The 16790-nt window shown below is 41.6% G+C and overlaps 1 protein-coding gene across 7 annotated transcripts in view; it reads right to left on the bottom strand.

Annotated features, from left to right (window-relative positions):
* Positions 1-10949: 10949 nt before the first annotated feature.
* Positions 10950-16790, bottom strand: part of Zfx (zinc finger protein X-linked) — a 49852-nt gene continuing 44011 nt past the window's right edge. For all 7 annotated transcript variants that reach the window (XM_029473147.2, XM_029473150.2, XM_085838128.1 and 4 more), the window contains one exon: positions 10950-16239. In XM_029473147.2, coding sequence (XP_029329007.2) covers positions 15056-16239 — 1184 coding nt within the window. In that variant the 3' untranslated portion in view covers positions 10950-15055. The remainder of the gene's footprint in view (positions 16240-16790) is intronic.

Here is a 16790-nt window from a genome sequence, read left to right as displayed (position 1 = left end):
GGGACACTGGACAAGTTAGGTGGGAATTAAAAATGTATTTCTTCTTGGGTTCTTCTCAAGACATTAAAATGAAGCTAGAAAGACCTGTGAAGAATTTTAGCCACTGACCTAGATTTCTTTGGATGGATGCCTTGCAATAAATGAAACACATAAGGTCCCGACTTATACGAATGTTCTAAAGAGTAAATGTCGCAAATAAAAAGTTCAGTTAGAATTAATTATAACTAAGATCTAGAGAAAGATGGGAGAGGCTATCTCGACCACAAAACAGGAATTAACTGTGGAGGACAAACCTATTAAGACAGAAATGAAAGTTTTGATTATCACAACTCTAGCTGGGGAAGTTTTTCTGAGTCACTTTCTTGGAGCATCAGGCAAACAGGAAACAAAGGGAATTAAGACACGAGAGAGAAGCTGAGGGAGCAGGCAGAGACTGAGCAGTGCTAGCCCCTCACAAGTGCTCCTTCACGGAGAGCCAGAGAGATCACAAAAGGGAAAAAAAAATCTTGAAGTGACATGAACAAACATACACCGATTTCCCTCCTTTGGAGCCCCTCAGGGGAGCGAGACAAATGCTCAGCACTTAAGAGTGATCTTTACTACTCTTGCATAAGACCCAGGTTTGGTTCCCAGCACCCATGTCTGGTGATCCCCAACTTTTAACTCCAGGACATCCAATGCCCTCTTCTAGCCTCCTTGGGTGCCAGTACACACCCCCCACACACACATACAATCTTTAAAAGTCAGTGAACACACAAACACACAGAATAACTCTTTAAAGGTCTAATTCAAGGAAGATATAGATTTTAAAATATAGGGCTAGTGAGATGGCTCATTGGGTAAAATGTTTGCTGAGCAAACCTAATGACATTAGTTGAATTTCTAGAATCCACATAAAAGCAGCAGAATAGAACTAAGTCCAAAAAAAAAAAATGTTCTCTAACCAATACATGTAGGTAAGGCATGTATCCCACACACATACATCCCCCATACATACAATAGTGCATTTTAAAACTTATAAATACTTGAACCTACCAACGCTGAACATCAGAATGCCAAAAATAAAGAGAAATCAGGTGTTCAAAGAAGAAAAGAAGAAGAGAATTCTCCCTAGATTTCTCATCAGTATTTCCAAATGCTGGAGGAGAGCCGGGATAACATAGCATCGAGTATCAAGGGTGAGAGCAGTGTAAAGACACTTTCAGACATGAAAGGGATTAAACTTTGCCTTCCCAAACCCTTTTGAGGAGTTTAAAGGATCGGCTCCAGCATGTGCTAGGACATGTAACCTAGAAAGAGAAAGGTGTAACAGCAAAACAGTCCATGCAACCAGGAAACAAGAAGTCAAGGAGAGCAGCTGCACAGAGGAACCTGGAAAGAAATCAAGATGGCTGGAACACGAGAAAGAGAAGGGGGAGGAGGGGGCTCTGTAAAATCCATCCAAACAAATATTGAATCACAGTAAGGACTAAAAAGTGAAACAAATGAAAGTTGCAGTGACCTGGGATGAACATTTTCCCCATATAAATTTAGAACTTGCACCATACGGCTGTGGAAACTAGGACCACAGCACGAAATGCAATAAGAAACAATAAACAGAAACAAAAAAACTGAAACGTTGCTTTTTCTATTTGCTGCAAGAGTGGACTGAATTCTTGCCTCTCCCGCTAAGCAAAACCAGAACAAACAAAACAGCCAAGAGAGTGTCTGAAAATGTCTCCAGGAGTAGCAAGCAGGCTATCAAGTCCAAAGGTGCTTTGAGAGCCGGGACCTGAATCTGCTGCTGCTTTTCTCTGCATTTGGTAGATGTGAAAATGCAGCTGAGAAGCTGGGAGCTTAGCAGACAGACGGCGCTGGTGACTCATACACAGGAACTGTGCAGCGCTTCCAATGGTCTCAAAGGGACTGGGAGGTGCTGTGGGCTGAATGTTCCCTCCAAAACTCATGTTGAATTGATTGCTTTCATAACTATATTAAGGAGGTGGTTACATCACGAGGGTTCTGCCCTTAGAATATCCAGAGAAAGTTCTGATAGCACAGGAGTAGATAGGTTACTTCTTGTGAGTCTATCCTTCAGGATTCTCTCTCATTCACTTCTACTCCCTGCTCCCCCCTCCCTTTACCCTGCCCCTCTCTCTTCCTCCTTTTCTCTTTCTCTGTCTCCAACTCTCTTTCATGTGTTACTCTCCACATTATAATTGCAAGTGTGGCCCCTCAATCCTGTACTTCCCAGCACAAGCCAAACAAACGTCTATTGTTTATAAACGACCTAGTCTGCTATTCTGTTGTAGCAGTGAAAAACAGACTAAAACAGAAAAATAGTGCCAAGAACTGGGCTTGTTACTGTAGCAAATATTTTCTTTTTTTATTTTCAAAAACTGAAAACTTGGCCAGGTTTGGCGGCTCTGTGCCTTTAATCTCAGCACTAGGGAAACAGAAGCAGGTGGGTCTCTGAGTTGGGAGCCCATCTGGGCTACATAGCAAGTTCCAGGCCAGCCAGGGTAACTATAAGACCCTTTCTCAAAAAACTTTGGGGGGATGGGGGTCACTTAGACCCTGTTTCAAAAACAAATGCAAAGAAGCAGAACAAGATCAGCAGTGACACAGAAGTGCCTGTCAGTCAGCATCGCTCCAGTGGAAAGGGGTCAGGACAAGAGGGGCTGAAAACTGCCAATTTTAACATTCTTAAGATTTATTTTGATTTACTGTGTATTGGTGTTTTGCCTGAATGTATGTCTGTGTACCATGTGTGTGCTGGGCCAGGGGAGGCCAGAAGCAGCTGTCAGACTGCCTGGAACTGGAGTTCCAGGAAGCTGTTAGCTCCATGTGGGTGCTGACTATTGAACTCAGGTCCTCTGGAAGAGAAGTAACAAGTGCTTCTAACCACTGGGCCATCTCTCCAGCCCCTTCAACTTCTGCTATTTCCAATTACTATGGGAGTGGGTAATGTGCACGTGAAAACAGGTCCTGGAGGAGGTTTTGGATGCCCTAGAGCTGATGTTACAGATGGTAGAGAGCTGCCTGGCATGGGTGCTGGAACTTGCACCTTGCTCCTCCCTCTGGAAGAGCAGGAAGTGAGCACTGAGCAGTTCTCCCTAATTCATACCCATATTAAGTTCAAAAAGCTTCTAAAGGCACAATTTAAAAATTGATAAGGTACTATGGTAAAAAAAAAAAAGTAGGTACATGGAAATATATATAAATCAGGGCTGGTGAATACTTGCAGCCAGGCCTGACAAACTGAGCTTAATCCCCAGGACCCGCATTCAAGGGGGACAAACTGAAAACAAATGTCTATCAAAGGGGAGCTGCGTGATTAAATTCTGGAAGAGTCCGTGTATGAAAAGTGACTCAGCTGCTAAGGAAAATGAAGCTAAGCCTTGCCCATTGCTCCAGAAGAGTGAACTCAAGATATTATGTAATATGTAAATATGCATAATTTCTAACCATTTTTGTAAAAACAAAAACACCCAAAAACCTTGAAATAACTGGGTACAGTGGTACACATCTGTGTTAGTTCAAGGTCTACAAAGCAAGACTGTCTAAAAAATAATCTATCTATCAAGACTGCCTTGAAATCAGGTTTTTTTCTCTTTTTCCCAAAGATTTATTTATCATTATACATAAGTGCTGTTGCTGTCTTCAGACACCAGAAGAGGGCGTCAGATCTCATTACGGGTGGTTGTGAGCCACCATGTGTTTGCTGGGATTTGAACTCAAGGACCTTCGGAAGAGCAGTCAGTGCTCTTAACCCGCTAAGCCATCTCGCCAGCCCTTGAAATCAGTTTTTATGTACTCGTCTGCATGCAACAGGTCAACACACGACCTCAGCAGATGCAAATGCAAGTTTTTTTTTTTAATATTTTTATTACATATTTTCCTCAATTACATTTCCAATACTATCCCAAAAGTCCCCCATAGCGCCCCCCACTTCCCTACCCACCCATTCCCATTCTTTTGGCCCTGGCATTCCCCTATATTGGGGCATATAAAGTTTGCAAGTCCAATGGGCCTCTCTTTCCATTGATGGCCGACTAGGCCATCTTTCGATACATATGCAGCTAGAGACAAGAGCTCCAGGGTTCTGGTTAGTACATCATGTTGTTCCAACAATAGGGTTGCAGATCCCTTTAGCTCCTTGGGTACTTTCTCTAGCTTCTCCATTGGGAGCCTTGTGATACATCCAATAGCTGACTGTGAACATCCACTCCTGTGTTTGCTAGGCCCCGGCATCATCTCACAAGAGACAGCTATATTTGGGTCCTTTCAGCAAGATCTTACTAGTGTATGCAATGGTGCCAGCGTTTAGAAGCTGATTATGGGACGGATCCCTGGATACAGCAGTCTCTAAATGATCCATCCTTTCATCACAGCTACGAACTTTGTCTCTGTAACTCCTTCCCTGGGTGTTTTGTTCCCAATTCTAAGAAGGTGCACAATGTCCACACTTTGGTCTTCATTCTTCTTGAGTTTCATGCGTTTATCAAATTGTATCTTATATCTTGGGTATCCTAAGTTTTGGGCTAATATCCACTTATCAATGAATACATATTGTGTGAGATCTTTTGTGATTGTGTTACTTCACTCAAGATGATGCCCTCCAGGTCCATCCATTTGGCTAGGAATTTCATAAATTCATTCTTTTTAATAGCTGAGTAGTACTCCATTGTGTAAATGTACCATAATTTCTGTATCCATTCCTCTGTTGAGGGACATCTGGGTTCTTTCCAGCTTCTGGCTATTATAAATAGGGCTGCTATGAACATAGTGGAGCATGTGTCCTTTTTACCGGTTGGGACATCTTCTGGATATATGCCCAGGAGAGGTATTGCTGGATCCTCCGGTAGTACTATGTCCAATTTTCTGAGGAACCGCCAGACTGATTTCCAGAGTGGTTGTACAAGCTTGCAATCCCACCAACAATGGAGGAGTGTTCCACTTTCTCCACATCCTCGCCAGCATCTGCTGTCACCTGAATTTTTGATCTTAGCCATTCTGACTGGTGTGAGGTGGAATCTCAGGGTTGTTTTGATTTGCATTTCCCTGATGATTAAGGATGTTGAACATTTTTTCAGGTGCTTCTCTGCCATTCGGTATTCCTCAGGTGAGAATTCTTTGTTCAGTTCTGAGCCCCATTTTTTAATGGGGTTATTTGACTTTCTGGAGTCCACCTTCTTGAGTTCTTTATATATAATGCAAGTTAAAGAAAGCCCTGGATCAGACAAAACCCATGGGTTGATGGAGGAGGGGCCCCCTCCTGGCAACCATGCTTGTTGGGAGAGGGAGAGGAAGGCACTTGAGAGGCTGCCCCCAGGCTTTAGCAGATTGCCCTACACTGTTACACTACATACTGTTGGCGGCGCTAAGTGGACTCTGGGTTTAAAAAAAAAAAAAAGCGCCAAGCACAGAGGCACACACTTTTAATCCCTACACTCAGGAGACAAAGGCAGCTGCATCTCTGAATTCATGGCCAGATTGGTCTTCATAGCAAGTCCAGCCAAGGCTATATAGCAAGAAGACTTTGTCTCAAAAGCCCCTCATAATAATTGTAATAGGGAAGGGGGGAGGGCGAGGAGTGGCAGTAGTAGTAGTAGTAGTAGTAGTAACAACAATTGTGGGGGTAATTGTGGCAAGACTAGGGAAGGATTTAGGAGAGGGAGTGGAGGCAAATCTGATTACAGTACATTGTGAGCACATATGAAACTGTCAAGCAATTTAAAAACTCTTGAAATACCATGAGCTTTTTTTGTTTACCCAGCTTTGTAATTATGTGCGCATGTAAGCAGTCCATGGCTGTTCACTCCGATCCCCTCAAGGAAATCAGTTTGCAGGGGCATAGGGGTAAGATCATTAAGCTATGTTTAATGCTTGTTCTGTATTGTGAAGTATTTGTTCCAATAGCATTTAAACATTTTTTTTTTTGAAAGGCCCCATGCAACTCAGGCGGGCCTCAAATTCCCCCTGTCGCCAAGACTGACCTTAGACTCCTGGTCCTCCTGCTTCTATCTGTGGATTAGATTAGATTGGGTTAGAGCTCTCTTTGTGGGGGCTAAGGGGTAGACATAGCGCCACGACATGCATTTGGAGATCAGAGGGCAAGGTCTTCCGCACTTCATCCCTTCCACCGTACTGAGCCAGCTCTGGTGTTTCTGCTGCTCCGTGTACGAACTCCGGGCTGGCTGGCCCACAGGCTTCATGGTGTGTGTAGGGGTTTCTCCTGTCTCCACTCTCGTTCTGCCTTAAGACTTGGGATTACAGGTACACGTCACTGTGTCCAGATTTTCACAATGTGGGTTCAGGGGGTCAAACTCAGACTGCTAGGCTTGCATGGCATGTGCTTTTACCTGCTGAGCAGGCTGCCTGGAGCAATGGAGACTTTGTAAAGGACAGCTGTGTTCTAGGTAATGGAGCTGAGGGGGCAAAGTTGGTTTGGTTTTGTTCTGTTGTTACACTGTTCTGTTATTTTCTGTATTTTCTCCAAAAACAAGTACATTTTATAAGTGTCTAAAGGCGATCAGTAGGTTTAGAAAGGCAGTTAATGTTTGACATAAAAAAAAAAATCACTGTCAGGAAAGGTGACACTCATGCATAATCCCGGCATTTGGGGGCCTGAGGTGAGAATGAGGGTTTGTTTTGTTTTGTTTTGTTTTTCAAGACAGGGTTTCTCTGTGTGGCTCTGTCTGCCCTGAACTTGCTCTGGAGACTGGGCTGACTTTGAACTCAAGAGATGCACCTGTCTCTCTCTCTCAAGTGCTTGAACTAAAGGCATGTGCCATCACTGCCCAGTTTAGGGTCAAGTTTGAGGCTAGCTTGAACTACAGTGGTTTGAAGGTTAGTTCAAACCACTGGGTTACATAGCAAGACATCAAGGATGTAGGTCAGTGATCGAGCTCTCTGTGAGCAAGGACAAGACCCTCAGCTCAAGACAGACAAGGTGCTGTGTTCCCAGCATTTGGAAGGTCAAAACAGAAAAATAAGGAGTCAGCCACCATGCTCAGCCTCATACAGTTAGACAAACTGTGGTGGTGGTGGCGGCCGTGGCAGCGGCGGCGGTCCCTAAATTGGAGGCCTTAAGTTCAATCCCTAGCACAGAAAATAAGGAAGCAGGGAGGGGAGAGGGGCAAAGGGAAAGGGGGTGTGAGAAGGGGGGAAGAGAAGAGAGAAGGAAAGGAAGGGGAAATGACAAAGGAAAGGAAAAGAGGAGGGGAAGAGAAAAGAGGAAAAAGGGAATGCTAGGGAAGGGAAAGGGAAGAAGTTACTGATAGAATCAATGCTGTGGTTACAAGTTGGATGGATAAGAGATCTATGTCATGGTCTAAGACTGGGCTGGCAGGTCTAGACAGTGGAGCATTTGCCTAGCACATATAGAAATGGAACTCTGGGTTTGATTCCCAGCACTGCATAACATTGGGAGTGGTGGTCTGAAGTGGAAACTTAAGGGTTCTATGGAAAGTCAGTTGGATGGAGTTTTGCTGGGGCAAACACATGAAGGAATGTTTCGTTAAAGTGGACACAGGAGGGAAAGACTAAGGCAGACACGTGAAGGAACATTTAGCGGAAGCAGACACAGGAGAGAGGATGTTCTGCTAAAGCAAGCACGTGAAAGGACAGGTGATGAAGGATTCTTTGTTAACACACGCATGAATCGATCTGCCTTATGTTATGTAGTTGAGTGCATTTGTTGGGACGACAAAGAGAAAAATGCAACCAAAAACTATTGATGGTGTACTGTAGTGTGTTGTCGCTTTCAAGGACTAGGGCTGATTGGATACATGTGGTGAGACAAGACGTGCTGAGGCAAGGTACATGGGGGACACGTGATGTTTGGAGGGTATAAATAAGATTTCAAAGTGACAGAGACAGAGTTTGACTTGTTGGTACAGCTAGCTGTGTATCTCTTGTGGGTCTTGTGTCTTTGTTATCTTTGCTTTCCTGAGAGAGGAACAGCTGAGAACTTTTCTGAGAACAGAGGCTGTGAAGCCTGGCTGTCTCTGCTAAGTCGTGTCACCACTGTTGCTAACGTGACTCTAGTGAACTGGACTGCCGGTGTATTCATGATATTCATGAAGTGTTCATGAGTGGATAGAGATGCTACCGCCTGCTAACCTGCGAACTAAATTGCTGATTTCCAGCCAGCACAGATGGGAGTTGTTAAAACAGGTCCACTCCCCCTGTCTCCTTTCTTCTCCACTACCTCTAGTGGGTGATGCATTACAAGGAAACTTACAGTGGCCCCTATCAGTAATTTCAGCACTCAGGAGGTGGAGGCAGGAGAATCAATTCAGTGTCACCTCCCATTAGTGAATGCATTTGAGGCCAGTCTTAAGAGACAGGGAGAGAGGGGAAGGAGGTGTGGGGAGGAGGGTAGATACACTGACTATGTAGACCAGGATGGCCTGAATTCAGGCAATCCTACTCCAGCCTCCAAATGTTAAGATTAAAGGTGTGAACATTTAAGTCTGGCTTATTTTGCATGCATGCATGTGTGTGCATGTGTGTTGTTTTACCACTAGGATAAATCCTCAGCCCTAGATTTGCCATTTGTGGTTATTTTTCTGCCAAGAACTATATAGGTCTGTAATCCCAGCACTCGGCAAACAGAGACAATGTATTCTTAAATTTGAAGCCAACCTTGGGCCAGTGGATGGCTCAGTGGATAAAGGCACTTGCTTAATCCCCGGGACTCACAAGGTGGAAAAGAACCAACTCCTGAAAATATATGATCTCCATTTATACAGTGTGTTGTACGCACACATGGCCACCAATAAAATGAAACAAAATTGTATGTAAACTGAAGCCAACCTACATGATATATTATGTAATAGTAAGTCCCTCTGTCAACAAACAATAAAAAAAATCTTAAGAACTATCAAAATATCCTGCTTAGGAGAAATAGAAAACTAAAGCGTTTAACATGTTAACCATCCCCCCAGAAGAGTGGGCACATACACACATATGGCCAAAGGGAAGACCTTAGAGGTATTCATGGGCTAGTGCTGGGGAGGGGAACTGAAATATTGGGATGGCACAAAGGAACCCTCTCTCCATCTTGCCATGTCTTAGTTTCTACAGTAGGCGACAGTCAGCCAGTGTTTGTGACTCAGTGTGGAAGGCTACTGGCTGCAGTTAGTGTTCCCACTGGGTAGATTTGGAGATAACCAACCCCCTTCTAGGCTCTTTCTCTCCCAATTCAGCATTGCTACCCTGACAGTCAATGTTCGGATCTTTTCAATGTTCGGATCTTTTCATTATTTTTCAGGATTTTTTTTTTCAGGTTTTTATCTGTTTATTAGGCTGCTAGGTCTGACATGGGTGGGCAAGGAATAGCTATTTGGTAGGCTAAAGGGCACCCAGACAAACTGTAATTTGGTCTCTGAAACTGTGACATCCCAACCTTTCCTTCTTCCCTGAACTTTTCATCCATCTATCACTCAATCTTGCACATGTATTCAGGCTTCCAATAAGACATTGATGAATAAGTGAAGAGATGCCTTGTCTCTTCCCTTAAGAGTTAGTCCAGTTAAATAGGTTAATTGCTTGCCTGAGGGACCAACTGTTAGGATGTTTGGTTGACCTTACCAAAGCAATACTAAGTGATAGTAGGAATAACGAGACCTGTAATGAAACCATGTACTCTTCCTCCATGAATTCCCATCCTGGAGTTCAGTTTCTTACAGGGCTGCCGGCAGTGAGCTGTATAAGTCTGCCCACATTTTTCAGGATTTTGATGTATGTGTATGTGTGTGCATCTGTGTGAGTAGATATCATGTATGTGTCAAGTGCCCTTGGAGGCCAGAAACAACTATCAGATCCCTGGGAGCCAGTTACAGCTGCTCTACCTAGGGAACTGAACTCAGGTCATCTAGAAGCACTCCAAGTGTGTTTAAGTACTGAGCCACCTTCTCCAGCCCCAACATGGGGTTTCTTGTGCACATTCCCAACACAATTAAGACTCAAGAAGGGAGGACAGGTGTAGCAGAACCTCCAAACCCTCAACATAGATCTCTACCATTTCCAAGAAGCTCAGGTAAAAGAAATGGGCTCAGCAGGGCAGTGGTGGTGCACACCTTTAATCCCAGCATTCGGGAGGCAGAGGCAGGCAGATTTCTGAGTTCGAGGCCAGCCTGGTCTACAGAGTGAGTTCCAGGACAGCCAGGGCTACACAGAGAAACCCTGTCTCAAAAAAAAACAAAAAACAAAAAAAAAAAAAAGAAAGAAAGAAAGAAATGGGCTCTGCATTAAATCAAACACAAACATGAAGCAATCAGAAATTGCCTCCTTCTAGAAAGTGAATTCACACAAGCCTAGTTCATCCAAAGCTCAGATTTCTGTGGCAATCCACATAGCTCTATGTCATCTAGAACTCATGCTAAGTCTTGGTAATAGGGTACCCTAGTGGTCTGCTGTTCTCCAGAACCAACAAGACAAAGTGGGAAGGGAAAACCAAGCAGAAGAAAATAATTCTTGATTTGCACCCTCAATTTGATCAAGTATTTCCATCAGAGGTCAGGAAACTATTTTAAACCCCAAGTAGGGCTGGGGAGAGGGCTGCCAGTAAAGTGCCCAATCACCAGCACCTATGGAAAATTCCCACAATGACACATGCCTCTCATCTCAGGCTGGGGGAGGCAGAGTCAGGAGCATCCCTGGAGCTTGCTGGTCAGTCAGGCTAGCCAAACAAACTTCAAGTAGTTACAGGTGCTCTACTTAAAGCAACAGTGGTTCCCTTGAAGGTGAGACGTGTGTAAGTGAAGGGGTCACAGCACACTGGGCTTCTAACAAGGTGGGGGTTGGTTGTGTGGTCCAAGTCTCATTTCTGTGTGCATGTGTGTGACATGTGCTCAAGTGTCCCATGTATGCCTTGTCTATAGCCAACACTCCACTAGGGTAACTTAAAACAAAATAGGAATTTATTTACAATAGCAAAGATGTCAAAAATAACAGGAACAATATATAACAAATCCAAGAATTATTTTATGAAAAAGGCAAACAATATATACATGAAACAAAAGATAAAAACAAAATCCATAGGGCAAACTTAACTTTGACCTCCTAAAAAGTTGTAAAATGCAGCAAAATGTCCTTTTTAATATGAATTACTTTATTAATTCTGGGCCAATTAAACACACAAGAACACACAATTTTCAGTCCTTCTCTTTACTTATCAAGTCTTCCTACGTTGGAGGAATGCAACACTGGGGGCTATGTAAGAGTAGGAGGGACAGGCTGTTCGACGTGCACTGAAGGATGGACTTAGAGACTGACAAGACTCAGGACTTTTACGGAAAGGCTAAAGGCAGTCTCTGGATTATAATGTATTCTCACTGTGCCATCTCTAGCTGCTTTTGCTGAGCCCCTTGACAACTACACAAAACATCACACGAAGTAAACTTTCTGTTCCTCAAGTGCTCTAGGATCGCTTTCACTAACCTTGAGCCTGCAGCAGAACCACCCGGGGAGCCTGCTGAAACACAGGCCACTGCGGCTCATGCCTTGTCCCAGCTCACTGGGGACTGGACTAAGAGGGCAGGCTACCTTGCTGACAGGCATCATTCGGACATGGATCCTCTTTAATATGCTGACTGAGCTTGCATTTCCTTACACAAATGTAAGATTTTGCATGAAATTAATACCGAGATCCCTGGTGACGATAAGGCAGCATATTTTAGCAGAACGGGTGAGATCAGGTTTGCTCAGACTCACAACTGACTTCCACCACATTCTTGTGGACATGTACCTCAAGGTTTAGTTATTTGTCACCTCATCTCTCAGACCAATGCTGGTTTCTAGATTACAGAATCTCATTGTTAAAATCAAAAGTGCTGCACATTTCTCAGGATTCCTGACTTTTATCCAACTTGCAATTTTCACTACCACAGTGACCATCCTCCAAGATTTGAGTCTACTAGAGGCCTCCAACCTGGGCACAAATGGGTAACTAAAAGGTAGGGCCTCAGATGAAATGTATTGTGAACTGATAATAAAACAAATCTTAAGTGCTTTCAAACCCACTTTATGGATGGGTAATTTATAACAGGAATCAGAGATGCTAATAAAACAAATCATTTACAAAGATAAAAGAAAAAATGAATTTCAAGGACATGCTCATCAAAGGACTCACCAATCACCTCTTAACGTCTCAATGTTACTTGCAAATTCACAGGACTGAAATACCAGTATTTGCATCCAAGTCACAAAATTCAAAGCAATCAAGCATTTTGCATTCCACTGCTGCATAAAAGGAATTAAGAAATAGGGGGATGAAAATAATCCACTGCTTTTGATGTTTATTAGGTTTACAAAAACTGTACATTTTCTTTCTTAAGAAAAAGCTTTAACTTAGTACTGGTATCAAATAGACTGAACATTCGTTAACAGGAAAATATTCTGATTTTTATTTTTGCACGTTATTCTCAAGTACACAATTACAATAATGTCACACATCCCCTATATGATTTTCTTTTTATGTATTTTACTTTTTTTACAAAGTATACAGAGGGAGGGACATACAATATTTAATAGGATATTTCTACAGAACAATAACTTATATTATGTCCTTGTAAAAATCTGTACCTCTTTAAAACATTTAACTGAAACACCCTTTTTTAGCTTTGCTAATCAAAATTGTTTTAAGAATTAAAACTAGGTTGTAACTAATGTCAGTACGTAACAGTGACTACTTCATTTTCTTTGTATACAGACACATTTTATATTCACTTGACCAAACCCTTAAATACCTTTTAAAGGCTTCAATATTGTGCTTTAAAAAGAAAAGAACTGTGTGGTTCCAGATTATGTAAAGAGAAATATAAATTGTGTAAAGTGTTCCTTATCTTTCAGTTTATTTAAAAAAATATATGTTAAATAGTCCAATCATTTGTTCTGTACTGATTGTAGATTCTTAAATTTCATAAATTTCAATGTCAGGTGTTTTACATTACTTCTGGGGAAAAAATGAAGTAGGTTTTAAAAGTTCTCACAAAAAAAGACAGCTTTCAAGAATAACAGGGCAATAAAACAAATCATAGTTGTGATGTATTTTTTAAAGCACATTGCGGAGGCTACAAAGGTAAAAGGAGTCCCTAGCGGATGGGAAGCCTAGGGAACCCTGCCTTGGCATCGACTGGCATTGAGGATGGACTTCATACCAGCCTTAAGAATTTGATTTAGAACTAGACTAAATCAATCTAGCACTTCAGAGGTTTGCCAAACACCAAATACTCAAGACATCTAACCCCAAAAATATAACTTTTGAATACAAATCTTGATGACAAAGAGAAGGATGGAAGGTCAAAACTAACGGCACGAAAGGGATGGAGCACCATAATGAGGCAGCAAGGCAGCTATCGAGTGGGAAGAAATGTCTAAGTCTCCCGTGATGTGCCAGACTCGTGTGCCAACAGCCAATTCCAGGGACTCTAGAAACGGTTTTCCAAAAAGACATTTTAACAAAAATCTTAATATCCAACTTATTTTTACAAATTTCATCAGCGATCAGACCTGTATGTTACAAATTGCCAGCTCTCAAAAACAAAACTGTGAAAGACTTGGTAAGGATCCAAGTGAGGCCTCAGACTGTTCACACACTTGGACCACACCTCTATCGTGTAATCCAAGACAAGCGAGTGTTAAGTTTTTCTAGTTAACTAAGAACTAACAGAGCAGGCTCAACTGGCCGAGTCTAAGTCCTCCTTAGCACCCGTTCACTGGTCCACGGAGCCAATACTCCCTTTCTGTCCCCCTCGCTTGGTCAGACAAGAGTTCCCTCTCCGGCTTATCAGAGAGAACTGGGGGATTCATGTCTGGATACCCATTAGCTTTTCAGAAAAATATAAAGGCATGGAGTTGAAACTGTATGAAAACATTGTATCTATAAACATCTTAACCTCTATTTTTCAATTACCAAAGATATTTAAAAGAAAATACCTTTACTCTTTAAAAATACTAGTGTCCTTATTTTCCTTCTAATTCTTCACCTGAGTAGTCTCTCTGAAGAGCAAGACTTACAAAATGCTCTCTCTTGCATCCCTGGATCTTTCACGTTACTGTAAATTTAATACTTTTCATTATAGATTTTAAAGAACTACTACTGGGGGTTGTGTGTATAAGTATGTAAAATAAGCAATACACACAGATACATGTTACATATATATGTGTATATATAGATAGATATATATAATTCAGGGTACATTTACATATATAAAGTTGCAAAAGATCCTATGAGCCACAAGTTACCCCTAGGAGATTCCAAAATGCAGTCTTCAGTTAAATTTCATTTGGAGCACACGACCATTCAAGACAAAGCAGCACAGATAAAATAACCAAAATACAACAGGATCAAGCAAAAATTTTCAACAAGGTTTTCTAAAAGTTTACTACACTGACAGAAGATGTAAAGAAAGAGTCTAAAGAAAAGAAAGTATATTTTCTCCACTAAAAAGGAAAAACAATCAGAAAGAAAGGTAAACACAAACCCAGCTACTGCTCTTCTCCACAGCGATGCCAGGGACACAAGAGTTCATAGGAAACCTTTCATTGTCATACAGTCTACAATACTAAGCAAGACAAGTAAATGACTTCCATGTTACGAGCATGAGACCTCACCATACAAAAATCTCCCATTCCATTAGATGTCTCTTGACGATTTAATTGTGAGAAATTTGTGAGACAAAAAGTCCACATGAATCCTTTCAGTTACCAATGCAGAGTTACCATGAGTTAACTGGTCTTACAAGAGTACCATCAAGGTAAGCAAGGTAAATATTTTAAAATAAATATAAAACTTCTAAGATAGAAAACTTCAGTATAGAATCAGGGATTACTTTAGTAAAAGCAACTAGCGTGTTGCTGCTTTTTCCCATGTATTAAACAAACTGAATAGAATTCAGAACACACTATTGAACAAAACGTAAAAACAGTCAACTAGAAGCAATAATCCTATTTGTACACAGCATAAATCAATATACAGTATTGTATGTGAACAAGACTGATTGGCTTTTAAATGAATTTTCTGTTTCAAGGCCAGTTTCTCTACAAACAGCTATGAAGAGTACTGTTAGGGCAGGCCAACTTCTTTATGATGTCGCATTATGTGCTGGTTCTTTTCCGAGGGTCTTCGGAATCCTTTCTTGCAGTACTCACAGCGGTGAGGATAGTCTTTCGTATGAATGGAGATAACGTGCCGCTTAAAGCCTGAGGCATCTGTAGTGCTATATTCACAGTACTCACACTGATACACTTTCCGGCCACTGTGGGTCTTCATATGCTTTTTAAGCTCACTTTGTTGCCGAAATCCCTTTCGACATCTCTTACACCTAAATGGAAGGTCCTTTGTATGAACCGAGAGAATATGGCGACTTAGTACAAACGGATCTGCAATCTTAAAGTCACAATGTCTACACTGGTGCATTTTTTTACCCTTGTGGGCAGCCACATGTTTCTTGAGTTCTGAAGGCCTATGAAAGCCTTTATCGCACATGTCACACTTATGAGGATAGTCCTTCGTATGAACTGAAATTATGTGTCGTTTCAAATCACTTGAGTTTGAACTCTTGTGGTCACAATGCAAACACTGGTGAGTTTTGCTCTCTTGATGGATAAGAGCATGTTGTTGCACCTCTTTGGTATCTGAGAAAGTCAGAAGACAAATGTCACACTTGAATGGCATCTCTTTACTATGCTTAGTTTTTACATGGGTTTTCAAGTTAGAAGAATCTGCGGACCTGTATTCGCAGTACTGGCATTCATAGGGCTTTTCTCCAGTATGGATTCGCATGTGCTTTTTGAGCTCTGACGGATGGCGGAAGCCTTTGCCACACTCTACACAAATGTGAGGAAAATTCTTGCTGTGGACTGCCAAAAGATGGCGATTCAATAGGCCTTGTTCAGCTGTTTCATATTCACAGAACTTACACTTGTGCATTTTGTTGGCTCCTTTTTCCTTATGCACCATTTTATGGGTAAACAAAGCCCCAGCATGAGAGAAATGCTTTCCGCACTCATCGCACTCTATGGCTTTCTCTGCCTTGCTGGTTAGCTTGTGGCTCTCCAGGTGATTGTGTAAACTTATCTTCTTGTTGGTAGTGTAATCACAGTCAGTACAGCGGTACTTTTTCTTGGCAAGGTGTTCAGGATGGTTTTTCATGTGTCTTTTCAAGAAACCTCTCGATTTAAACTTCTTGCCACAAATCATGCAAGGGTAGACAGTCAGAGGATGTCCATCTGGGCCAATAATTATTGCTAAGAGAGGAAAGGAGCATAAGTGATCAAAACATGCTGATTTAGTTTCTTCAAAACTCTGAATGTGTGCTCTGAACACTACAGTCAAGGGCTCCTCATTTGCCTCCATGCTACACATTCTTTTCTTATTTTCAAGCTAAGATACACAACAACCTGGCCCTAAAAACTTGGACTGCATAAAACTAGCCTTTTCCATTTTAACAAAAATCGATTAATAAATATGTAATTTCTATTGAAATGTAAGTCTCATCAGTTTAGAAACCTGTGGGAGTTATTCATATAAAGTTTTTTAGTTAGAACATTATGCTAACTTATAATAAAGCTTAAATATACCAATAAAAGTCATAATATGCAAATTGGTATATAAGAAATAAGCTACATCATACAAACTCAAGTACTTATTGTGTTGCTCTGTCAATCACACCCATTCAATGTTGAAATAATCATTCTTTAATATTAATTTTTTCAAAAATGAATAACTGCCAACATGGATAAAAGGATTCCCTTTCATTTTCACATAATTCAAGTTTTAAACATTTTCATCTTCTTTG

The sequence above is a fragment of the Mus caroli genome, unplaced genomic scaffold (genome assembly GCF_978045245.1).
Source record: "Mus caroli unplaced genomic scaffold, Mus_caroli_1 scaffold_5, whole genome shotgun sequence".
Lineage (NCBI taxonomy): Eukaryota > Metazoa > Chordata > Mammalia > Rodentia > Muridae > Mus > Mus caroli.
Note: the sequence above shows the minus strand (reverse complement) of the source record. Positions and strands in the feature narration are given on the sequence as shown.